This window comes from Silene latifolia, chromosome 10 (genome assembly GCF_048544455.1).
Source record: "Silene latifolia isolate original U9 population chromosome 10, ASM4854445v1, whole genome shotgun sequence".
Lineage (NCBI taxonomy): Eukaryota > Viridiplantae > Streptophyta > Magnoliopsida > Caryophyllales > Caryophyllaceae > Silene > Silene latifolia.
The window spans coordinates 151,325,960-151,352,502 of NC_133535.1; the positions used below are offsets into that span (position 1 = coordinate 151,325,960).

The 26,543-nt window shown below is 36.5% G+C and overlaps 3 protein-coding genes and 1 pseudogene across 3 annotated transcripts; 3 read left to right on the forward strand and 1 right to left on the reverse strand.

Moving 5' to 3' along the window:
* The first annotated feature begins 3,386 nt into the window (after positions 1-3,386).
* LOC141608538 (hevamine-A-like) lies at positions 3,387-4,807 on the forward strand (annotated as a pseudogene).
* A 2,553-nt stretch (positions 4,808-7,360) lies between these two features.
* On the forward strand, positions 7,361-8,707 carry LOC141609352 (pheophytinase, chloroplastic-like). The gene is made up of 3 exons (XM_074428435.1): positions 7,361-7,564; positions 7,641-7,710; positions 8,195-8,707. Exons 1-3 carry the CDS (start codon positions 7,440-7,442, stop codon positions 8,504-8,506), a joined length of 507 nt encoding a protein of 168 aa, XP_074284536.1. The 5' UTR covers positions 7,361-7,439; the 3' UTR covers positions 8,507-8,707.
* A 2,537-nt stretch (positions 8,708-11,244) lies between these two features.
* LOC141608539 (uncharacterized) lies at positions 11,245-13,863 on the reverse strand. The gene is made up of 4 exons (XM_074427882.1): positions 13,132-13,863; positions 12,247-12,746; positions 11,530-12,203; positions 11,245-11,455 (listed from the first exon to the last, which is right to left on the reverse strand). The coding sequence occupies exons 1-4, from the start codon at positions 13,682-13,684 to the stop codon at positions 11,245-11,247; spliced, it is 1,938 nt and encodes a 645-aa protein (XP_074283983.1). The 5' UTR covers positions 13,685-13,863.
* Positions 13,772-20,656, forward strand: LOC141608540 (receptor-like protein EIX2). Its single transcript, XM_074427883.1, has 5 exons — positions 13,772-13,827; positions 16,862-18,159; positions 18,311-19,042; positions 20,179-20,271; positions 20,442-20,656. Exons 1-5 carry the CDS (start codon positions 13,772-13,774, stop codon positions 20,654-20,656), a joined length of 2,394 nt encoding a protein of 797 aa, XP_074283984.1.
* The last annotated feature ends 5,887 nt before the right edge of the window (positions 20,657-26,543 follow it).

Consider the following 26,543-nt stretch of genomic DNA (forward strand, 5'->3'; position numbering starts at 1 on the left):
GGGTGCCCCAACCTACGGTGCCAAAGGTCGAATGTGGAAGCAGATTGCACCGTACAAATTGTTGCTTGCTTGTTATTAACTCCTTGAAGATAGTACAGTCCCTCGTGCTGCTCACCCGCACCAATCACTATCCTCGAGGTACGGTCCTGTATGAGGCATAATTTATGAGAAAATTGTATAGTTAGAGACGTGTTAAGAAGTAGACTTGAGACGGATATAAGATTACATTGTAAATTTTCAGCATATAAAATATTTCGTAAAATACGACGGGAAGACAAACATATATCACCGGTTTTAGTAGTAATTGTAAGATCACCATTGGGCAATCCTACTGATAATGGGGAAATATCACGTATATTGGTGAATTGGTTTATAGAACCCGACATATGATGCGACGCCCCCGTATCAATAATCCACGAAAAATTAGAAAAAGAAGAAACATTACCAGAAACTTGTTCATTAGCAGGAGTCTGATGTCGAGCCCGCCACATATTAGTGATTTCCTCAAGTTGTTGAGGATTCATGGAATTGAAATCCAACTTGTCAAAATTGGACAGAGGAGCATTCGTGGACAGAGGAGCATTTGAAACAGCCATACCTCAGTTGCTACTCGGACTCAAACCAGCCGCCATATTCACGCGAGGAGTGCTACCTGCAGTTTTATGTTTGCTACGTTCCCATATTTCTCTGTCCTTAACATCAGGGACAAAGCGAGCATTGCTTAAATCCGTATCAGACGGATTAATGTAAACACGATCGCGGGGACGATTTCCCCACCAATCAGGAAACTCACCAGTGACCTGATAGCATTTCTTAAAATAATGACCAGGACGATTGCAAGCTATACAAAAAGGGCGATTGGAATTGTTCGACGAATAAGCAGTATTCGTATTCGAAAAAACAGGGGTCCCAAAAACAGAGTGTGTTTCTCGTCTTCCTCCCCCCGATGCCTTAGACCCATGGTGAACCCGGGCTGCAAACGCAACTGTGTCAGGGGCAGACTCGTGTTTTGGATAAGACTAATTACGGACACCTTCATCTTGCAATAAACGGTTATATACAAGATCTAAATTGGGAAGAGGATTAAGAGAAATAATTTGAGAACGGGAGTTAGAGAAACGGTCATCAAGACCCATCAAAAAATCACGTACCCGTTTCTTTTCTCGTCGAGAATTGATAATATTCATCCAGTCGCAGGCGCATGGATTGCAAGAGCATGAAGGGATTGTGTTGTGCTCAATTATTGCATCTCAAATCGCCGTCATTCGACCATAGTAATCCATAAGGCTTTCAGTAGGTCCCTGTCGACACCCCATCAACTCCGCTTGCAACTGATATATGCGTGCTTCATTGCTCTGAGAAAAGCGATTCTTGAGATCCACCCAAACCTGTTTAGCCTCAGATCGGAGTGAAATTTGCGGCCTGAGACCGGGTGCTATGGTGTTGAAATCCACATCGTCACCAACGCGTTGGCTGCTGTCCAGGATTCGAATTTGTCGGAATTAGATGCCGGCTTGGTAATAGAACCATTAATATAGCCAATCTTGCCTTTGGCAATTAACGCTAGATTGAAGGAACGAGACCATTCGTCGTAATTTTTACCGTTGAAAACGATCGGAGTAATACTATGTCCGATATGTTCCACATGAACAACCGAATAATTGGGTTGTGTTTGTGGAGTTTCGATGAGAGGTTGATCGGGGTTTGTCATATTTGGGATTGAGGATCGAAAGAAAAGAGATCGAAAGACGGAATTGGATCGAAAACTAGGCTTTTAAAACTGATACCATGATAAACATGTAAACGATTGATTTATTGAGAGGAAAACTGAATGTATTACAATTGTGTATTTACAAGAATATGTATTACCTATTTATACATCATAAGGAATAAGCTAAATATGGAACAAAATAAACATAACAGCTACAAATTACATATTGACGGAAAGAATAGAAGATTGCATATATTGTGTGATTTGAGTCTAACGGCTCTTTGATTTGATTCCTGCAATCTTGGCTAACAAATCTTATTCATATTCACTAAACCTTTTTTCTCGGAGACTTATTGTTATTTGTTAAGTCGAGCAATTTCTTTATCGTTGGTTACAAAGTGGAACCTACAGTTACTATCTTAGCTGCGCATTGGGTAAAAACCCGAATCAAAACACAAACTCGGAGAAAAGAGGCTGCTAGTATTATGTAAAATATCAATCATGCAATTTGAAGTCAATGAGTCAATGCATCTACCAATAAGTCATCAGAATGAATTTACACCTAAGTCATCAGAATGAATTTACACCTATTTGATGCTGATGTTTTATTGACTACAAATTTGATTTACTGTATGTTATTTCAACAACTACCCAACTTGTTTAACATATAGCCATAATACTACGAGTACTATGGTACTCCGGTATTTAGACCTGACAAGCGGGTCAACCGGTCGGATCGAGGAGGGATTATTATCAACTTTTTTAGCCATATCAGTACGTCTGCGACAATATCGGGTCAAGTTAGGCCAAGTCAGGTCGGATTATTTGAGTCGGGTCAGTTTTGTCAGGTCTAAATTAGTATTCCATCATTCTTCTCTATTAGAAATATAAGCATAATGATAGATGAACCATCTCAACCAAAACCTTAAGGTGATGGTTGAGGTCCAACTATTATAAATAATCCTATTACGCTCCCTCACTCAAATGCCCGTTGGGTTTGAAGAGTGGTTAGTTGTGCACCGGCTCCCCCGTACCGTGTGTTGGGTTTCCACTTGGAGTTTTTGAGGAGTTTAGAGATTGCAAGGATTTGAACCTGTGACCTTCGGTCACACTGGCTCTGATACCAAGATAGATGAACCATCTCAACCAAAACCTTAAGGTGATGGTTGAGGCCCAACTATTATAAATATTTCTATTACGCTCCCTCACTCAAATGCCCGTTGGGCTTGAAGAGTGGTTAGTTGTGCACCGGCTCTGATACCATGATAGATGAACCATCTCAACCAAAACCTTAAGGTGATGGTTGAGGTCCAACTATTATAAATAATCCTATTACATAATTCTAAGATTATATTCAAACTTCTCAACTTCAATGCTTAAGATTATTACACCACTTTTAGGTCCCTCCCTATACTTGTGTTTATTATCCTATCATATCTAGATACTAAGTACTATGTTTACTATTCTACCAAATACTCCTAATTGATACTCCGTACTTAAAACTTAGGACTAAAATGACATTTTCCTGCATTACATAAACCAGGCATCATATAAAACAAATCTAAAAAATACCGTGCTGTAGCACGGGAACTATACTAGTATGGTAAACAAATAAACATGGCTGTCTTAGTATTACCACTGTTAATCCTCACATCCCTATTAGCCGGTCTCTGCAATGGGGTCGGAATTGCCACGTATTGGTTTCCTGAATGTATTTGGAAATGGTCAGACACCTCAACTGAACTTAGCTGGTCACTGCAATCCAAATATTGCAGGAAGTTGCAGTAGCATCGGAAACGATGTCGCTGGTTGCCAAAGTAGCGGTGTTAAAATATTTCTCTCTTTGGGTGGTGGTGTTGGCACTTACTCCCTTTCCTCTCCTTCTGATGCTCAGCAGGTTCTTACGAAATACTAATCCTTCCTCCTCATACTGCAACTTCTGGCAATCTGGCCTTACGGATTTGAATAGATTTGTAAATTTATCAGTAAAATGATTAGCGATTTATCCTTTGTTTAGATACAAGTCAAGGTTTTCTCTACAGTACCTGGTAGAAAAAACATTCTGATGTTGACGGGGTCTGAACTCCCTTCATCAATATCACTTGTTATTATTGACTTTATCAGCTAAATTAACCGAATATAAGGCCAATAAATATTAATGAAATTTTCTCATTTATACCCTTCAATTCCCTTATTTAATTTTCTCACTTGTATAGTTGTACCTTCGTTCTTTTTTCTTTTTAAAAAAAAAAGAATAAAAAAAACTTTATTGGGCTTAAATCTTGTCTACGACATCCGAAAACATAACTTTGTCCCCCCACCCCACCCCCCAAAGGATCGTTTTTACGAGATTTTTGATCTGAAAAAAAAATGTTTTTGGAACTCGTATTAAGAGATAGTCAGTCAATGTTTTTTATGGAATAAACTTTGACTACTCAGAATTCTCGGTGTGAAAATGCAGTAGTTAAAAATCCCTAGACTTTCTTTAATGAGCTTGGTTCTTATAAGTTAATCATTTGTTAATTTCTTTTCCATAGGTAGCAACCTTCCTATGGAACAACTTCCTAGGCGGAACCTCAACCTCGCGCCCATTTGGAAACGCAATTCTAGACGGAATAGATTTTGACATAGAAGCCGGGACATGAGCAAACTACGATGTCCTAGCCAAGGCCCTCCAAGAACACAGTACCTCACAAAGGAAAGTCTTTCTGTCTGCAGCACCACAATGCCCTTTTCCTGATGCACATCTAAGTGCTGCAATCAATACCGGTGTTTTTGACTTTGTTTGGGTTCAATTCTATAACAACCCTTCGGCTGCTTGCCAATACAATGGCAACACCAACCAATTACTTAGCTCCTGGAGTAAGCGGTCTCATCGTAATGTTGGTCGGGTTTTCTTGGCATTCCTGGCACTCTTTGTGCGGCAAATGAGTAACGGTTTATTCCACCTCAGGTTCTTATATCTCAAGTCTTACCGACTATTAAATCGTCACCTAAGTATGGCGGGGTGATGCTCTGGTTTAGGTTTTTTGATAATAGTTATAGTAACTCCATCAAGGGTAGTATCTAAAGGTTCCATTCACCAGGCTAAATGAAGGACCTTCAGTGTTTTTTTACTGAATAATTGAGATGACTGTAATTCTGTCTCTTGTGTGAAATTACGTCTTTCGGGTTGAAATGAGTTTAACTGAATTGAATTGAATTTAACTGAACTGAATTGAATGGTTCTTAAATGAACTAAACTTAACAGAATACGACTGAATTAACTAAGACAATCTGAACTTACTGGCGCTGAACTGATGAGACTAAGGTTGACTTAACTGGACTGAATCAAAGTAAACTGAAAAAAGTTAGAAAGAACACGACCTTGCTTTTCTCTATAACTCACACTACACTCTAGAATGCGGGTCTCGGCCTTTTATACCGCATTTTTCTTGTCTTCAAAAGCTAGTATCGAGATAATTATTGTGCTTCAACCATCAGCGTGAACTTTTTTTTGAGGAAATTCACGAGGGTACTAATTCATCGATACTAAATTTATTTATTTGTGTTATCCAATGCGTCTTGCTTGTGACGGACTAATCCCATCACAAGTTGAAGACCTCTCACAAAAAGGGAGAGAGGACAAGGTGGGGCACCCCCCATGTGCTTTCCCCACTCACCTCTCATAGATATTTTGTGAGAGAAAACGGTATCCGTCACAAGGTTGTAACGGATATCGCCGTTTTCAATGAGATTTTGTGTTATCTTATTAAAATTCCTTGTATACTCCATAGGCCTACGGTATTTAATACGGAGTATAAACTTACTACTAGGATTCAAGTCCGAACGTTGTCTCGATCATCTCGATCATATCAGAACAATAATTAATTGCATAGTGTTTTTCAAGAGGTTAGTGCTGATAATATTTTTTGAGTTACATTAGAAGTACATTATAAATTGACCTTAATATATTTGCCTAATTATGTAAAACTTGACATAAATTTTTACAACAATGTTCAAAAACTTTATAATGAACTTAAAAACCTAAAAATCCTTGCGCCAATTAGGGATGAGCAAAAATAAACGTTACGGTTTTATAATACGGATATGATACGGTATACGCTTTGAGTTATACGGATTTCCGTATATACGATACGAAAATCCGTATACACGATACGATTCATAAAAACCGCACTGTATTCGGGTTGGGCAAAAACGAAACCGTATATACGGTTTCTGACACGGTTTGAAGTTTTTGTATAAAAAAAATGTAAAAAAAAATGCAAAGTTCCTCTTTCAACTCCACTCTTTTAATGTTTTTTATGACTTTTTTTTACTAACTTATCTCAATAAACAAAAATCAGCCTTTTATAAGAGGTGGTTATGTTAGAGGTAATTATTAGCTCTTGAATAATTACAATGTTTAATTGGGTATTTGTCACCAAACCGTATCCTTATATACGGATATCGTATACACGGTTTTTCAGGGTAGCCAAAAACCGTATATACGGTTAAACCGTATATATGGTTAAACCGTAATGGATCTGTATAGTGATGTTTTGCGATACGGTTTTGAAAACCGTATCGGGTACACGGTTTTTTCACCCCTGGCGCTAATCGAGCCTGCCAAACCCTCCTCACAATTCACGACACGATTGAGGGTGAGCCCGATCCAACCAGGATCGGGCCATTGTCCTTTCGGGCGCGGTTCGGCAGGTGGTCACCTTTACAGAACATAACTTGTTGATTACTTAGAACTAGTTGAGATCCTGTGCTAAAGCACGGCATTTGTGAGGTTTAAATTAATTGATTTTGTAAAAATTAACAATTTTTACATAAATGAGTTATAGTTATAATAGCATGTTATAATGTACTGATCATAATATTAATAAAATTAAAAAAATGGTTTACTATTCAAAGGAATTAAGTTATTTTTGTTATTAAAATAATGATAGTCGGCTATTATGGAATACTATTTACCCAACTAAAAATACTATTTACCCCTATATTCTTTTTTCTTTTATTTTTAGTAGGAAAATTAGAATTATTGATTCTTACTCCTTATCCTTTATGAAGAACAACCCATATTAATAAATACTATATTACTTAACTTAAAAAAAGGACAATTTATTTTAGAAAAAAACACAAATAAATTTGAAACTTTATCAACTCCAACCACCAACTTAAAAAATAACAAATTAGAATATTACGGGTATATTAAGCGTGAATAATGACAGTGTTAAGCCTATTTTTAGTTGGCGTTTGATTTGATTGTAATATTTTAATTTGTGGATGCAATTTTTAGTCAATAAATTAAAAGTCATAATTTTAATGTGGGCCCATCATATTTATCAATCAATTGAGCAGGAAAATTATGAACAACTCTTATTCTTTTAGTTTAGTGGGGATGAATGAAATAAATTTGGCCCAACTATAGAAGCTGCGGTGTTTGATAAGATACTTTGACACATAAAAACCATATAGTAGGTCCAATACATATATACATAAAGTTAGGCCCAATTTCTAGTTAAAAGCATTTATGCGGAAAAATTTTCAGTTTTCTTATTCTTTTAGTTTAAGGAGATGTGCCGCTATAATAAAAAGAAAAGATTTGTTCCAACTTAATTAAAGGTTGGTTCAAGCCCTAGAAACGCATCCGTGTTAAAATTTGAGGTTCTAAGTTGCTCAAATCTTTATTGCATATATATTGGGAAAAGGACTAGTCTTATTGAATTGTTCTGGTGGAATGAACAATAAAGCAATTGTCGATGACTGGAGAATCAAATTGTTGTTTCCTTTGCTATGGTTGATTGATTTTATTCTGAAGCAAAGGGCTATTGCATCAGCAATCTTCGAACGTGTCAAACAAAGGTATCATTATCATTCTTAAAAGTCGCACAATTTCAAAACTCTGCTTCATATGCTCCTGACACCTTACTATGTGCAGAGAGAGTCTGCGAAACGTCTTGCTGTCTGTCTACGGATGTAAAGAGTCTGTGGATGACACCTTAGTTGAGGTATGATTGGTCCAATCTCCTACAGTCTACAGAGCATTTGTTTACCTTCTTAATCATCCACTATATTATCCCCACTGCATTAACTCCTGCGATTGGTGGGGCAATGGCCTTAACTCATGACAATGATGGGGTAAGGAGGGGTTTAATGTACGCTGCCTTACCTCAAGTTAACCACACAGATTTTGTTTTCGAAAGCTCATAATGAAAATTAGCTTGGGTAAATGTTAATTCACTACAAAAAAGAAACACGGTCAAGTTTAGTGAGCTTTTTTGCTTTATTCCTCGTATTGCATTGAATAACTGCTAATTCACAGTAACAGTTAAAAAAAGAAGACATAATCAATTGTTTTACACAATCCCGAAGCAAAAAAGAGTGAGGCTTTGGCTCCATGAAAATGGAAATAGTTCGCCTCATTTAATCAAGAAAACAAAATCTCTTTTATTTTATCGACCCAAACAATTTTCCGTCATTTGAGATTTGCAGATAATTAGAGAACCTGCTGATGCCGAGGGTGCGCTTGATGCTTTTGTATCTATAGTGACTGGCCCTCCAGGGCCAAGTCCAGTCCAGCTGATGTCCAAAATCACAGTACCCATCTTGCTATTATGGGGTGATCAAGATCCGTTCACCCCGCTTGATGGCCCAGTAGGCAAATACTTCTTGTCTTTGTCTACTGAGGATCCTAATGTGACGCTCTTTGTTCTGGAAGGCGTAGGGCACTGTCCACATGATGATAGACCTCGTCTCGTCCATGAGAAATTGCTTCCTTGGCTATCTCATCTTCAATCTGCTTGACCCATGAGCATTTTCTGATTCTTCTTACCTTATTTTCGTGGCCGGTAATATTTCAGGATACATATTGCTGTATTTGTTCGACCTCTTCATGAATTATAGCCAAAGTGTATGAAATGATCTCGTGTAAATCCTAGAACAAGCTCATATTCATTGAACTGTTTGATATTGGCCTAACTGTTCAGAAGTTGATGTTCTTTATTGCATATATATTGGGAAAACACAAATTCTCATTTAAGGAGATGTGCCGCTATAATAAATCCGCATTCTTTTCCCTTGGGATTGCTAATATTAGACTATAATAATGATGGTATCGTATTGTCCTTATCAGTTATCACAACAACTCAATAACACAATTCAATCTTTATATATGAACTACTAGTCTTCGGATCTCCCCTCTGAAATTCTACAGAGAAGATGGCGTGTTCTGACAATAAAAAGATTTATAGGATTCAGAATTTGGACCGGATTTCACAATTACCGGACCCTATAATCCTTAGTATATTATCTCGTCTTCCTTTAGAGGATTCTGCTCGAGCATCCATCTTATCTAAGACCTGGAAAAACTATTGCGACCTATACCCCATTCTTTACTTCGATCATAACTTATTTGCATTGCAATCCTTTGCTTCTGCTACTGAAGTCGGCGGTGGAGAGCCTGATTTTAGTCAACAAAGGGAGATGTTTATGGATGACGTGGATCATCGGTTGACTAGTGCCAGACATCTAGATTGACCTATTCGGAAATTAGCATTGAGCGTGGCCTTCAATGATTCCACGTACTTTTCTCGTGTTGATAATTGGATTGAATTGGTAAAACAAATTAATGTCGAAGACTTGTGTATTACTGTGCAAACGCTGCATTTCTTGTGGCATGATACCGTTAATAGCTCATCTATAGCATATGAATTTCCGGTTTCAATGCTGACTTCTAAACACTTGCGCAAAATTTCTATTCGAGGGTGCAAGTTGGGTTGTGACCCAATTAACCGATTCTGGTCTCTGGAGCGACTCTGTTTATCACATGTTGTTATGGACTATGATGCATTGGAAAACCTGACAAATTTTTGTCAGGGGATTGAAACCCTAATCCTCGAAAACTGCAGTGTCGAGATGAGATTCCTAAACCTCTCGAAGTTTCCTAATCTGAAAAAAGCTGTTATCGGAATACAGTGTGGCGAGCTTGATTATATTGACATCGTAGACACTAACCTTGAGTGCATAACCTGCGATGCTCAAACCGAACTTTGTGTCAGCGCGGCTGCTTGTGCTAGCATTAAAGAGATCGACTGTGCTTGGTGTACCATCGACCAACCTACCTTATTAAAAGACTTTACTTCTACATTTCCGCTTCTTGAAGAAGGACGTTTACAGATACACGATACAAATACATTTAAAGCAGCTAATAATCTTCTCAGGGAGTTAATTTTGCTTAGTAATGATAATGATTTCGCTTGTGTAAAGGAGGTATATATTGATTGTCCGAGTTTAATATATTTCGATTGTTGGACTAAAGGTCTGGAAGAGTTACATCTTAATTGTCCGAAACTGAGAGAGTTCAACTTTGCGGGCACGACAGTTCCAAAGCGTGTTTTGTGTAGCTCAGTGACTGAGCTAGAGAAGAGCAGCTGGAGTATAGTTATGAGGGACGCTTATGACACGACATGGTTGATGAACCTGAGAGAATTTATCGTACCCTTAATCAGAAATAAGACCACTGTTTCCGTGAACTTCAAATTGCCAATGGTGAGTACCCAGTTTTCTTTAGGCACTTTCATTTTCTTGCTTTTATACATAATAACTTTATGGAGTTAATTTGGTTTTGGTAGGCAACATTCCAACGTGAGCTAGTAGAAGCAATTGAAGTTTCCCCGCGACACAATTTTTCCTTATATTTGGAGCTTCACTACGACGAGGAAAATGTAGCTGCTCTTGTGGATGGCATTCTCTGGATTATTCGTCCAACTACTTTCATTATCGATTGTCAAAATTATTATGTCGTTAAGGTATGCTGTTCAACTATATAATTTAAGTTCCAACAAAGTTTTGCAAAGGTTAATTTATGCTTCTTTTTATCGCGGAGTAACACTCATTAGTAGTAAAACAAATGAGTGATGCTCTACGATAAAAAGAAGAATGACTAGTTTAGAGAAGATAGGGAGTTTCGAACCTTGGACATGTCGTCCCTAATACCTCGATTGTGTATTCTAATTTGGTCTATGAATTTGTCTTGTTGATTTGCTTTTGTGTTTGTAGTACTTGTGTGAAAAATTGGTTAGGAAAGCAGAAGAGAGTATCTGCGATGAGGAGTTAACTCATCCTTGTTGGATGCTTCAATTGGAAAGTTTCGATGTGGAGTACGCATTGGATGTTCCACATACAAACGGGAATTTGGCGGCTTTACCCGAGGAATGTCGAACCCTCCTCAGAAATGCACTTAAGTTCAAGTTTCAGTGGTTCGTGACTTCGTCAAATAAGTGAGAACCGAGCTATATAGAAACATTACGGGATTTGGTGGACCCTACCTCCGACATTGTAGAGTTTCCCGTGGAACGGTTCTAATTATTATGTGGATTTATATATTTATAGAATATGTATGAAATGCGAAGATTAAATGTGCATATGTAACTTAAATTTAAAAGATTATTATTTTATGTAATAATGGTGCTTATTAACAACAATGCATATATATACTTTTCAGTATTCTCTAACCCACAGCAATTCCCGGATGGTTACTACTGTTAAAACCAGCTTTGAATGACAAACCTTATCTGGGATTTTTCATCATTGCGTTGTAGCCGTAGTTCGAGTAAATCCAAGACTGTATTACCATCCTTATCTGGGATGTCGAGGTCAACCCCCTTTGTCTCAAACAATGTTTTTGCCAGCTTAATACTCCGTATCTTCCTTCTTAATTGCTCGGTGCAAAGGAGTCTCTTTTCTGAGTCCAACCTGTCGATTCTTCAAATCATGCACATAGTTTGGATTATATAACATCTCCTCGTACAAATCATACCATTGGATACCTTTTTTTATCACACAGCTCATCAATCAAATCTAGAGTCGTTTTCTCACTTCTGTTCTTGGCAATGAGTTCTAGACAATTACTCCACACCAATGTTTTTGCCAGCGTCAAATCCTCGTGTTCTAATGCTATGTGCAAAGGAGTGGCTTTATTAATACCTCTGAGGTTCTTCATCTTCTGCAACTTATCTGGAATTTCCAACAAATTCTTGTACATCTCAAACCAGTATCCATTGGCAGATTTAATAATACAGTGTTCTTCGATCATATCAAAGGCTGTTTTACCATTCTTGCTCTTAATGTCAAATTTTATGCCTTTAGTCTCCAGCAATGCCGCAGTTAGTCTTTCATCTTTCAGTTCTATTGCTCGGTGCAAAGGCGTATATCCATTGACGTCAACCCTATTTTTCAATTCCTGCGTCATGAATGGACTTGCTAACAAATGTTTATACAGCTTAAAGAAAGCATCATCGCCACACTTGGCCTCAAGCAAATCTAATGCTGTTTTATCATTACGATCCGGAATGTCGAGTTTTATGCCCTTAGTATTTACGAGTGCTTTTGCTAATTCATGGTCATCGCGTTCTATGGCTCGATGCAGAGCAGTAGCTTTATTCTTGTCACCTCGATTCTTCAACTCTTGCGTTATAACTGGTTTTTCTAGCAACTCTTTGTACTGCTCAAAAAACTCAAGATTGGGTTTACACTTTTCCTCTAGCTGTTTTATCATTCTGATCTGGGACGTCGAGCGTTATCCCCTTAGTTTCTAGCAATGCCTTTGTTAGACCCAAGTTCATCCGTGAAATGGCTAGGTGCAACGGAGTGGCATGATTGCTGTCAAGTTGATTCTTCAGCTTCTGCATCACTGGATTCGCCAACAATTTCTTATACTGCTCATATTGTAGCAAATCTATATGGTGAAGAGGCGTTTGTTCGCTGTTTTGACAAAGCTTGATGAATTCTTGATGATCACATTGCTCAAGAAAGGCAAAAACTGTGGATAAGTGACCCTTGGCGCATGCTATTTGCCACGCTGGTGTAGAATCGTTTCTCAAAGTACTGTCTCCCTCCAAAAGCAATTTTACAAGCCAATCTTCCCCCCTTTCTGCTGCTTCTTTAAGGTGCGTCTTTGCATCTTTCTTTGGGCCTTTCTCGAATATGGAAAGTCCTTTCATTGCAAGCTTTCCGGCACTCTCTGATCTTAACATTTGACTCATCACTTGCAGAAGCAAAATGAAAGATTTAGCAAACAAAACATAGAAAGATTGAACCCCTGAACACTCGGATCATAGGTAAGGGGTTGATTTATCTTAACCACAAACTCTGGGATGCGGAGTTAAAACCGAATAGAACAGGGTGTTGCAAAAAAAAAAAAAAAAAAAAAAAAAAAAAAAAAACTCCTCTATGAAGTATCTTAGAAAAGTTTAGAGAGATCAGACTTCTTCTTTCAACCGTTCTCTTTTTTATCATCTCATTTTTATTAATCATTTGAAAACAGCATCAAATACCATGTTAGAAGAAGTCGGTTTACAAAATCATTCATTTAGTAATTTAGACAGGAAATGTAAGCTTTGTAATCAAATGAAGTAATTTGAGTCTCAAACCTGCATCTCCAGAAGCAAAATGGTGGACGATCTTGAGAACACTGGGATGGAGTTTGTCACCCTGTTGTGACCCCCAGTGTATCAAATCTTCTGCAGTAGTACGTACTGACCTCTCAAATATCGAGCTTTTAGATTTTTCACATCCATTTTGTTCAGCGATCTCGTAAGCATTTTTATCTTCTTTATCCTTCAAATACGTCAATTTAAAACTGGTTACCGATAGCAAGTACACTGCAACATCATCATGCTTATTTTTCAAGGCCACAAACAACGGTATGTCCTTCTGGGAATTTTCAATGTTCAAAGGATTAACACCCAGGTTATCATTCGCAGTTTCAGCCTTCGGAACATCCCACTCTTCAGCTTCATCTCGAATAGCAGACTCGTACCCATGTACTAGAAGTTTTGCAATCTCAGTGTAGCCCTTTCTTGCTGCAACATGAAGAGGAGTATCACCCGATGAGTTGGAATTCGTGTGCCAGATCAGTCTCCTGCACGCTTTGTTCCAAGGTCGTGGGCAGTTTCTGAAGGTGCCCTCTTCCTCTAAAAGCATCAATTTAACCAACCAATCAGCATTATCTTCAACTGCTCTATTAAGCACTGTGCCAGTAGAACCAGGCTCTGTTTCAATAAATTTTGGATGCTTTTCAAGCAGCAACCTGGATACTTGCACTGCATCATTGTTTTTAAAAAAAGGTAAATATTTGTCTTACTGTAATAGATTATCATCCATCATTCCTAATCTAAATCTGACAATCTAATAGACATGATCTACTTCAAGTGTTGAAACGTCAAAAAAAGCGTGGTCTAACGTCAGATTTCTACTTTACAAAAACATAGCCTATTGTCAGGTTGGGGTCTAATGTACGCAATCCATATAATGAAAAATGAATACGCCAAGAAAGAGAGAGAGAGAGAGATGACCTCTTATAGAATTATAGCTCAAAGATGCAAAATTGATGGCTACTATACAAAGATGCAAAATATGCTAAAGGAAAACACATATTTGCTGAATTTTGAAAATCTTCTTCTCAGTGTACAAAATGAGAAAATTCGGGTTTGATGTTAAGCCTTAAAATAAACGAGTTAGGCTTTATTTACATGAAGTTGCAGAACTGAATTCAATTAAAAGGGAGTCCAAATTTTCAGGCAACACGACGCCTAAGTTGCTGTAGCCTAAGAATCCATCAGTTGTAAAGTGTCAAGTAGAGAAAATGGATTTTGTTACTTGACGTTGGAATTGAATCCCGGAATTGCGACATTAAGCGTTTGAGAAACCAGAACCTTAATATTCCCCTGATTGAAAATATATTGTACTCCCTAGTTCTGTTCAATTGTTGTCCTTTTGTTTTGGCAAAAAGACCAAATGACAAGTTGGATAAAAAAAATTGAAAAAAAAAACGTACGAATATTAATAGATAGCATAGTATTTGCTCATTATTAAACCGGGTTTGATGTCGAATTAGGTGCGAAATATATGGTGTACTTCTAAATATATTATTTGTCCCACATTGAAAATAATGTAAGGGTGATGAATATACTACATATAAATAGTTGAATTTTCCCACATCAAAAGATTATCATAAGGAGGGGGTGATCTCATGACTATAAATACAAATAATTAGACATAAGATGTAAGATTATAACCAAGTTAATTATCCCGTTGCAACGCACGGGTGTCAAACTAGTATGAGCAATAAAAGTAACAATAATAACAGCGGGCGTAGAGAAAGTACTAGTAACAACAACTAGAGTTGTGAAAATAACATTATTAAATGGGGAAGTAGTGAAAGAAATGGTAATGACGGCGGGAGTAGTGAAAGTAACAGTAGTCACAACAAATGTAACGAAAGTAATAGTATGGTAAAATATTTTATTTATTTAAATATGAATTTGACAAAATTAACGGGAATTGAAATAACTGTAAAAATAGCGTGAATAGTTAAAGTAATAATATTAACCGCGGTCCGCGGGAGTGGTAAATGTGTCATAATTTGTTGATAAATTTTAATATTTCAGTATAAATGGTAAACATACGAGTTAAGGAAGTCTAACGTAACCTAAAAAAATAAAATTTGACAATAAATAGAGATAGCTCGAACAAGTTTGGATGGAGCATAAATTAATTATGATGCGAGAACCATACCAACTCATCACATTATATGTCTCGGCTGTAAGCCTAAAACAATATGCCTTGATTGACCGCTTGATTTTATCTTTTATAAGACCATTCTATACTTAGGACGGACCCAAAAATGGTGCACTCAAATTCGTTCTTTAACTACCCCACGGCCCACGGTCCTCGAAAATGCGTAATACTCTTCGTTGAAAAGTATAGCCCAAGTTACACTCCAGAAGACCAAGACTTAAAACCATAGATCAACCTTAAAATTATGGACTACTCCGTACAAATTACTATAAATAAATGTACACAACAACCTAGGTCGTGACCTTCTTCATGGGAAGGTACAAATAAGTTAAGATTAATAAGGTGAAATTAAGAGTAAAATTAGATGGTGATCTAATTAGCGCGACCTTTACTTGAGGATGGTCTAACTACTCCACGGCCCACGGTCCTCAAAAATGCGTATTTAAAAATAAGACCCAAGACTTAACCAATTAGAACGAAGATTCAACATTCACCAGCATATTTAATTCGCTTAAATGCTTATCACTTTGATAACCACACATTTATCTTACTTAGCTTCATTTGAAGGATATGGGTCATTCGAGCAAGATTTTGGATCAGGTCATTTTTTGGTCCCGGTATATTGGGTTGAGTTGTTTTCGAGTCGAGTCACTTCTCCCGATGTGTTTGGGTCCTAATTTTACTTAACTGTCCAAGGATTATTCGATAGACAAAAATTATTTTTCTTCTCGTTTCAACTGTAGTTAACAATGATTTTGTCTATAAGGCATCCCTAAACGCCTACACAAATTCTCATTTGTGACGGACATATCCATCGCAAGTTTGTGACGGGTCAAGTAATACCTATGTGGGTAGATAAGACAAAAGCAGAGTGTTTAGAGAGTAGTAATCTGTTTTGTCTTATCTACCCACATAAATAATACTTAATTTGTCATCATAAGCTTGTGACGAATATGCCTGTTACAAGGGAGACTTCGTGAAACACCTAAGTTTACTTAGCTAGTCCTTATGTATTCTAGAAGAGGTTTAATTAATCATAATTAAAAATAACAGTTGACCAACACTTTTGTTCAACAATAACCATACAAGTATCAATCATGATTAAAAATAATATTAGAAGACCAAGACTAAGCAAGAGCGAATATTCAACTATTCACCATCGTGTTTAACTATAAAATATAAATTTTATTAAATTTAATAACAAATATATTTTCAAAAATAAAATCGTACATATATAATTATAAAATATAAATTTTATTAAAATAAATAACGTTTCCCGTGTCCTAAATTTCATGGGATGTCGTCTCTTTGTCCGTGTCCGTTTCGGTGATACCTATCGGTGATACCTAGCCCAAGAGTCCATTATCTCCATCAAAGTAGATTGTGATTAAAATTATGGACTGCATTCTACTATAAATAAATACACACGACAACCTTCTGATCAATATAATAAACATTATTGTTACCCAAAAAAAATCAATATAAACACCTTCTCGTTGTATTGTTCAGTATCAACATTCTCAAATTAATTATATTTATTTATACTTCACCATTGTTCAGTGTTTGGCTAACATACTATAGTTGCCATGCCGGATCATTGGAGGTTAATAAAACCCATTTTCAATGTGTGGAGAGTGAGAGAGATGCCCTGCTTCACTTCAAACAGGGCATTAGTGTTGACCATTGTGGACTCCTCGATTCTTGGGAACACACTCTGGATTGCTGCCGATGGCCCTGTATTCGCTGCGACAACCAATCCGGTCATGTCATTGGTATCAAACTTCGTGGTCCTGGTTCCGATTATTTCTTTGGCATTGCGGAATCCTACAATCCTTGTTTTGAAGGTACACTTAGTGTTTCTCTGATTAATTTGAAGCATTTGAAATATTTAGACCTCAGTAGTAATAATTTCAGTGGGCAATTACCCAAGTTTATAGGTTCACTTGCTAGTTTAGAGCAACTTAACCTCTCCGACTCTGGGTTTTGGGGTGTTATTCCTCCAGAGATCGGAAATCTTTCCAGATTAACATCCCTCGATCTTAATGTTGAATTTTTAAATGAAGACTATAACAGGAGTCCGATGAGGGTGGATAACTTGTGGTGGCTTTCGCGTATGAGGTTGTTAAGGAAAGTGGACTTGAGTGGTATTGATCTGAGTGCAACTACAAACATCTGGCTCTCTATTGTTAACAACCTACCTTCTTTACGAGAGCTTCGTTTGGGTAGTTGTCAATTATCTCAAAACTCACCTTCTTCTCTTTCATATGTTAATTCATCAACAACCCTTACTGCCATCGACCTTAATTCTAATAACTTGAATGACACGTCAATAATTGAGTGGTTGTTCAACTTGAGTGGACTTGAGACCAACCTTATATATCTTGACCTATCCGGTAACCAAATGTTTGCTAATAATCTGCAACTATCTTTACATGCTATGAAACTTCTTGATAACTTATGTAGCTTGCAAACCTTGGACATGAGTGTAACCAATCTCAACTACAAGTTCTCTGACATCCTCCAATCCTTTTCTACATGTCCTCACAAGGCATTAGCGTCTCTAATATTAGATGACAACCAAGTTTGGGGCTCGATTCCGGACAGCATTGGGGCATTTTATTTCTTAAGGGAATTAAGAGTTGAAGGAAATAACCTGAATGGGACCATTACTCAATCCCTTGGGAAACTTACGATGCTCGAGATATTGGGTCTTTCTTTTAATTCATTGAATGGAACTCTCACAATTGCCCACTTATCAAACCTATCAAAACTACGTGATTTGGAATTGAGACGTAACAAAGAAGTTGTGGTTAACATTAGTGTTGATTGGATTCCTCCATTTCAGCTCAATACGCTACTTCTAGGATCATGCAAGATAGGTCCTTATTTTCCAAGAAAACTTGTCGTGGCTTGATATATCCAATGCTAGTATTGCAGACACTATTCCTCTTTCCTTTTGGAGCTCGAGCTTGTTGTCGGGAATTCGCTCTCTAGTCATGTCTCACAATATGATTTATGGTATGATTCCAGATGTATCAATCATCTTTAATAACTCCCCTAATATTGACTTGGGTTACAACTTCTTTGAAGGTGTAATACCCTCATTTCTAAGGAATAATGTATCAATTCTACATCTAAACAATAACAAGTTTTCAGAAGACCTTTTTAATTTATTGTGCCCACACACACAAGTTATTAGAAGTCCTCTTTCCGATCTTGATATATCCAACAACTTGCTTTCAGAAAAGTTTCCGAACTGTTGGAGCTATTTCGATCAATTAGTTAACTTGCAGCTGGCGAACAATAGTCTTTGGGGAAACTTACCAACCTCTATGGGTGCGTTAGACGAACTTCGTGGTTTACAATTGAGTAACAATAAGCTATCAGGTGAGATACCGACATCCTTAGTAAATTGCAAGTCATTGGCATTTCTTGACGTTGCAAATAACTCAATGGTTGGTCAGATACCCCCTAGCTTTGGGCATAGTTTCAGGAATCTTGTCATTCTTAACCTACAAAATAATGGTTTTACCGGAGTCCTTCCTACAAGCTTTTGTGATCTTTCACAACTTCAACTCATGGACCTTTCAGGCAATCACATTTCTAATCTGTTGGAAAGTTATCTACCCGCTGGTTACGGCGATGATAATACACGCGTGATGTGGAAAAGAAATGAACAGACATTTGGTGTCAGTGATTCATTAAGATTACTTAAAGGCATTGATATTTCCAACAATAAGCTAGAAGGTCATATTCCAGAAAGTATATCACGTCTCGTTGGATTAAAATTCTTAAATCTATCACGAAACAATCTTACCGGTTTTATTATGCCAAGAATAGGTCAACTGACTTCTTTGGAGTCACTTGATTTATCACATAACCATCTTACCGGAGAAATCCCAGCAACTTGACGGGGAAGATTCCAGTCGGTACCCAATTGCAAAGCTTTGATGCATCAAGTTACATGGGAAATCCTGGGCTTTGCGGAGCACCGCTTCCTACATGTGCTGGAGATGAAGCACCCACCATCACGCCAAATGGTTACCACAAGCAAGACACGAAAGACGACTTTATGTTGGGAGTTTACATAAGTGTGATACTTGGATTCATCGTAGGATTTTGGGGAGTTTGTGGCACTTTAATTGTGAAGAGATCTTGGAGACATGCCTATTTCCGATTCTACGAAGATATTAAAGACAGGGTGTATGTTATATGGGTTGTTAACATAGCTAGAGCTTGGAGGAGATCTTAAAGCTATTTTCTTAATCTTAGTATCCATAAGTGTGTAGTTTACAGCTTCTTTATAATTCCTGATCAATAATGAAGTTTGAATGTTCTTTTCTTTCTTGGAATTGAAGTATATGAGTCTGATTTATATGTTTAACGCCGGTCACCAGAGTAAAATCTTGTGTATCCGCTTTCAATATTACCGTGTTATAAGGAGTTGTTTAGGCATTTTGGTAACGATAGTTCCTTGTTGATAAATTGGCATGTACTCCGTATAATGCCAAGGGCTGTCCTATGAAGGTGGTTAGACGATAAGAGTGACCGACCAAACTAAGGTAACGACAGTTCTTGTTCTTGGAATTGAAGTATATGTCCTATGAAGGTGGTTAGACCATATCACAAACTTGAATGATCTGAATATGCTCTGTACTCTCACAAATTACCAATATTAAATTATCCCTTATATTTATCCATACCAACTCATCACATTATACGTCTCGGCCGTAAGCCTTAAACATTATCCCTTGATAGCTGAGAAATGAAGAAGATGCAATACAAGTCAATAGCAGTTTGCATTGTTGTAGCCATCTTGGGTGTGATTTCAACCGCGGTGGGTCTTATGCTCCAGTTTGCCCCTGATAAGACAATGGTAACTGCTTGAATCTATTCAGGGTCGTCTAATTGCAAGTTCAGAAGGTTCTCAGTTATTCCTATTATCGAGTTTATGCTGAGAAATGATGAAGATGCAATGCAAGTCGATAGCAGTTTGCATTGTTGTAGCCATCTGATTAGACAATGGTAACTGGTTTTTAGCAAACCATTTGTAGAATCACTGAGAAAAACAGTGTATTGGCAGGCTGTAATGTATAGCAGCAATAATAGTCTACTGATAATGCAAACTGTTACAAGGTTAAACCTGGGATATTTGGTGCAGCTGCTGCATTTTCATTTGGTGCTGCATCTCTTGGAATCATAACTTATTTTATTTCGATTACCAAAAATAACAGGAGAGAAATTTCGGGTACTACTGAATTTCAGAATCATGGTAATTCTCCTGATCATATAGATCGTCCGACTGACATAGCAATAGCGCTATCAGACGTCCCAGCGACACCAGTGCGCCGGCTTAAAATAAAACTCAGAAAATAAATAATAAGATGTATTATACTATTATCTAAGATGTATAGTCTATAACTGGAAATAAAGCATAATTCTAAGATTATCTTCAAACTTCTCTGCTTCAATGCTTAAGAATATGACACCAATTTCTAGGCCCCTCTCTATATTTGTGTTTATTATCCTGTCACATCTAGATACTAGTATTAGTAGTATAAATCCCGTGCACACGCGGTTTTTTAAATAGGAACATTAGGGAATTTAACAATTATTTAATTATATTTAACTTATTTTAACTCAATTTAAAATTTTAGTATAGAATAAAACTTAATATTAGTAATGTTTTGTATTAAGAGATAGAAAAAAGAAGGTTCACCACTGTTACTCTATATAAAATTGCTGAAACTATTTTGTGTGTATATGTGTTGTAGTAAATATACTTATGTATATATTAAATAAAAAACATTAAAAAATTAACCAAAATTTAAATGTTTACGTTGTATAGAGTAGAAATAGATATTAAATTAATGTGTAAGAAAAATATATATTATTGGCAATTTTTTCGTTTTAGAACTAAAAACAATACATGAATGCTCTTATCTTAGCGAAGATATCTTTGGGGTAATTATTCCTCGTGTAATAGCTAATAGTTAATTTATCGGGGCTTTGCCCCTCTTTCGTATCAAAAAAAAAATGCTCCTATCTTAGTAGGTTAGTTATTGTATGTAACTAATCAGTATTGGCCAAGTTGTAAGTATATAAATGTTTAAATGAAATAGAATTATAAGGAATTAAGCAGTTTGACCCAATTGTAGATAAAATATAATGAAGCCCAAATATGGAATATTTCATTTAGGTGGGAAAATATTAGAGCTTTCTTATTCTTTAGTTTAGTGGGGATGTTTACTATTCTACCAAATACTATAATTGATAAAACTTGGGACTAAATGACCTTTTTCTGCATTATATAAACCAGGCATCACATTAGAATCCCTTGTTACTAAGAGAATAAAAACTCTTAGTAGTTTTCTCGCCTAATAAAATCCTATTTATTAAACGAACAACCACAGTGCTGAGTTGTCGGCATGTGGTTGAAAGTTCATTTTTTTTGTTTTATTTTTAAAAGGTGGCCCACAATGTCCCCCATGTTCTCATATAACCTTTTATTTACAAATCAAGCAATTCTCATTTTTTTTAATGTAGTCCAATATCAATATGTGGCCGTTTAAATTACCCATTAATTAACTTAAATAAAATAAGAATTAATAACCTATATTAATGTAAAAATAACAAAATTAACAACTGATATAATACAATCTACAAATTTATTATTTGTAGAAAACAAAATTAAAAAACACATACACTATAATCTCATTAAATAATTTTATTTTACATTTGGATAACTAATTATTCAGTAAAATGCTAGACAAAATGTGTATAAGTGAAACGGTCCCCCCCCCCTAATGGGGTCAAAATGTAGACAAAATTAAGCAAATTGGACAAGGAGGCAGAAGATCGACCTAAAAACGAAAATTAATAGAAAAAAAATTAGTAAAAATGAAGTATAAAAAAAATTATGAGCTTGGTCATTCAAAACATGTGAGTTTATACAGATTAAAGATCTATAAAATTAAAACATCATTTTAAAAATACATTTTGAAATGTTTATAAAAAGATTATTGAATCCTCTTAATAAAGAAAAGAGAAGAACGAAATAAAACTGGACAAAAAATTGCTTCAAAAAACATTTCAAGGATGAATGAATCACTTGACGTACACGTACACCTGAAGACCTTGAGAATATAAACCTATAAACAAAGTATAATCTTTGAAATAAGGTTGAATACTATTTAATTTGACCAATTATTGCAGAAAACGAAAAAAAAAAAAAGAGAGAGATCAGAACGATTGAAATTTTAAAAATGGTGAGGAGTCTATTGATCGAATACGAAAGAGGGGGGGGGGGGCAATTGAGTATTAAAAACGATGCCCACTTTTTCGAAATATATGATGTAAGATTAATTATTTGATTTTATTGATTAAAATCAACTAATTAATTTACTAATAATAAACGCAAAATCGAAATAACAAAAATAAAGAGAGAGAGAGAGTGAGAAAGAGAGACACACAGGATTTTTGAAGTGGTTCAGTTTCACAAGTCGAAACCTACGTCCACTATTCTCGATTAATAATTTTTAGTACCTTTCTACGGATTACAAAAATTATCAATCCACTCGTATAATCAACAATATGATTATAACTCAGATTGAGTATCGCTAAATACTCTAGATTGCACTTACGTTAATAAGAAAAGTACAACGATAAATACTAATCTCACGTTATGCGAGTGAGTATAATATCTTTGTGTACTTAGTATCCTATAACGATTTCCTTTGAGTGATTGACAAATATGATGCGCAACTTTTGTATAAGCAATTTGTTAAATAAGAATTAAAGCTCAAATAATTTTTGCTTAAATATTTTTCTCTTGAAAGTTGTAGATGTGACACCCTCATTTATTGCGGAAAAGTAAACACATAATTCTAGATAAAAACTGCATGAATATGTTTGTAATAGGTTCATTTGGGTAAAAACCTGTAAATTTTAAAACCTGAACCTGTTATAAAAATATCCAAACGGGAAGGTGTCAAACATGCAAGGTCTAAAATAAATCTCATAAATAAAACATCGCTAAAGTCGCGAAACAAAGTTATACAACCCAAATATGAAAAAGGGAGACATATGTCCCTCAAAAGTACATGTCATAAAAAGTGTTTAAGGGTCACAATAAGATAAAGCCAATCTAGGTCCCAAGGTTACTTTGCTCGCTAGCTCGTCCATGTACCCCATATATGCATCACCTACACACAATCGCATTTTATACAAATACGAAAGCCACAGTCAGTGGGGAGTAACTCCGAGTTCTCCCAGCCACGAAATGTCATAATTAATATAACATGTAAACATAAGAGTATGAATATGAATAACACATAGCTTTAGCATATAGATGCTAGACAATCGTGCTTATCATGTGAACAACAATATAACAACACATAGTCCTAGCATGTGAATACTAGACCGACTCATACTACACTATCATGTGAATCACATAACATCCAGGACTCCAAACTCTATCAACCATAGTCAAGGCTTGCATCTCACCTACTATGATTCATAGAATCATCAAAAAGAAAGGACAATATATCTAGAGACATGCATAAGTTCCTAGTACAATTAATAGTCACTCAGAACTCGAGTCTATACCACGAGGTAAGGTAAACACCCTAGTCCTAAATCTGCGCAGACCTAGCGACATGCGGAAAGTACCGCATCCAAGACCCATGATCACACACATGAGTACCCCTAAGGAGTCCACCAAAGGGTTGGCTAGTACTTAAGCTGACAACATACTTCTAAGAGTACGTCAGGAGGTCATGCCCTAACTTGGATATAAACCCACCAAGCTAAGACACAAAGGCTATTAAGCCGCAAACATACACTCGTCAAAGACTATAATGGCCTATCTATGACGAAGGCCGAAATACTCACCTAGGACCTAGTCCCAGCTTGAATACTTTAGCCCGCACCACACAAGACAAGTAGGACACTCAATTAACCATAAGAGGGGCAAAGAGTCCAAACTTGCACACACAAATGATCATACACACCCTAGCATATGAAAGGCTACGCAAGAGCATATTCAGCTGACAATCCAACAATATCTCCAATATCAATAATAATCTAAATTCCAGCTAACCAACAGTACCATAATCCATGAGAACAAGCTAAAATGGCAAAGAGGCAACAAGACTAGAGCATAAGGCATCCAAAGCATCCAACAACCAACATGTGAAATGATAATTACGAATATCAAGGCATAACATAAACATCCAATAACAACCAATCTCACCTCAAAGACAAACCCTCGGCCCGAGTCCCGCGACGGGTCATCGGTCAAATCGAGGCTGACCGGTTTAAACCTAGTTTGACCAAACTCGTTCGGTCAATCTGGCCCAGCTCAGAGTCTTGGCCTACTTTGGCCCACATCACGGTAAATTAGTACTCCCATGATAAAAGAGTCTCAACACACCATACACAAGTGTTAGAACCAAGGTTAAGATGCATACCCAACAAGAAACTCAAAACCCAATCTATAACAACAAGTTTAGTACTCGACTATAACAAGGGTCAACTTCAAACGGTTGTAACTTGAGTTCTAAATATCTAAATAAGGTGAAACCAATTGGAGATGATAGCTTATCCTCTTACGGTTCTAACGGTAGGTCATAAGCCTCAAACAGACAAGTAACGAAGAAGTTATGGCCATTTTACGAAAACTGGTCAGGTCTAAACCGCAGCCTGCGATAGTGGCCGGAGCCTGCGGTGTCGGCCGGAGACTGCGGTGGGTGCCGGAGCCTGCGGTTTTCCCCTGCCACCGGACTGTTTGCACGACAATTTCCTGCACTTTCCCAAAGTCGATTTCTACCAATTTTTCATCCCAAATTCCTCTTAAATATACATGTTACAACAATAATGCCTAATAGAAACCACAAGAATGTAATTATCACACATCTTGATGGATTCAAGCACAAGATTTTGACCCAAAATCAAACAATTAATTCATCCACACATCACAACTTTACCCAATTGAAAATCAATGTAACAACATGCTTAAAACTCTTCAACCAACCATGAGATGGTTTCTCATACAAACTCATTCAACAACAAACATGTGAAAAACGAAACTAACACATTATCAATCACCTAAACACTTAACAAACAACAAACACAACATCTATGTGACATTAAATCGTCGAGTAACTCGGAATAGTTACCTTAAGCTAGCAAAGAGACAAGTAATAACTTGAGAAAGCTTCTAAAACCCAAAATTACTCTTCATCTTCAACAACATATGAGTCACCTAACCCATCTTCAAATTCTTCACCTATAAGAACAACAAAAACACAATTATTAAGCTTAAATTCGAAACCCTAAAAAAAGTGTCTTAAACAAAATTTGGGGGAAATGAAAATAAAGCTTACTAGTAGATGAGGATTGAAGAGAGGATTCCGAATATATAATTTTTATGCGATTTGGTGGAGAAATGAAGAAGTTATGGTGGATTTAGGGATTGTAAGGAGGTTATTTTGAGATGAATTTGGTGTTTGGTGAAAGGAAGAGATAGAATGAGAATTGAGGAAATGAAAGATGAAGAGGAGACCCATGGAGGATGGAGGGTGCATGGTTTGGGGTAGGGTGTTTGGGTGAGTTTCAATTGTTTACGTTTTGGTTCGTTTCGACGGAAATTAGAAATATTCGTCGAACGCGATTTCCGAGAAAATTAAAGTTCTTAAACACGATTTTACTAAAAGATTAAGTACTCATATGCCCAATATCCAAACTCGTTTACCCAACGACCGTAAGAAATGGGAAAATCCCAATTTTACGACTTTTATCCGAAATCTATTTTATCAAAGTAAAAGGTTTAAATATAGTTTAAATCACTTTTAAACATTTCTAAACTATCAAAAATAATTACATTTCTTCAAAATAAAATAAGATTATATTTTATTAAATAAATTTTATTTCAAATAAATTAATATTAAATTAAAATAGATTAAAATATTACTTTTAAAATAAAATAAAGGTCTTCAAATTTACGGGGTGTTACAGTAGATGTGTGTCACCAATAATTGTTGAATGAAGAGAGGTATTTATAGTTGTTAGAAATTAGGGTTTAGAATATTTTGGAAGGTGTGAAACCCTAAATAACTTGACGAACAAGTAGGAGGCTAGGGTTTAGAGGTTTCGGCCTCTAGGGTTTCGGCCGGTCCAATATTGGGCTCTCATGAGTCCAATTTGGCCTCCACTTGTTCACAACAAATCGAGATAGAATTTAGTTGAAACCCTAGGTTGCATG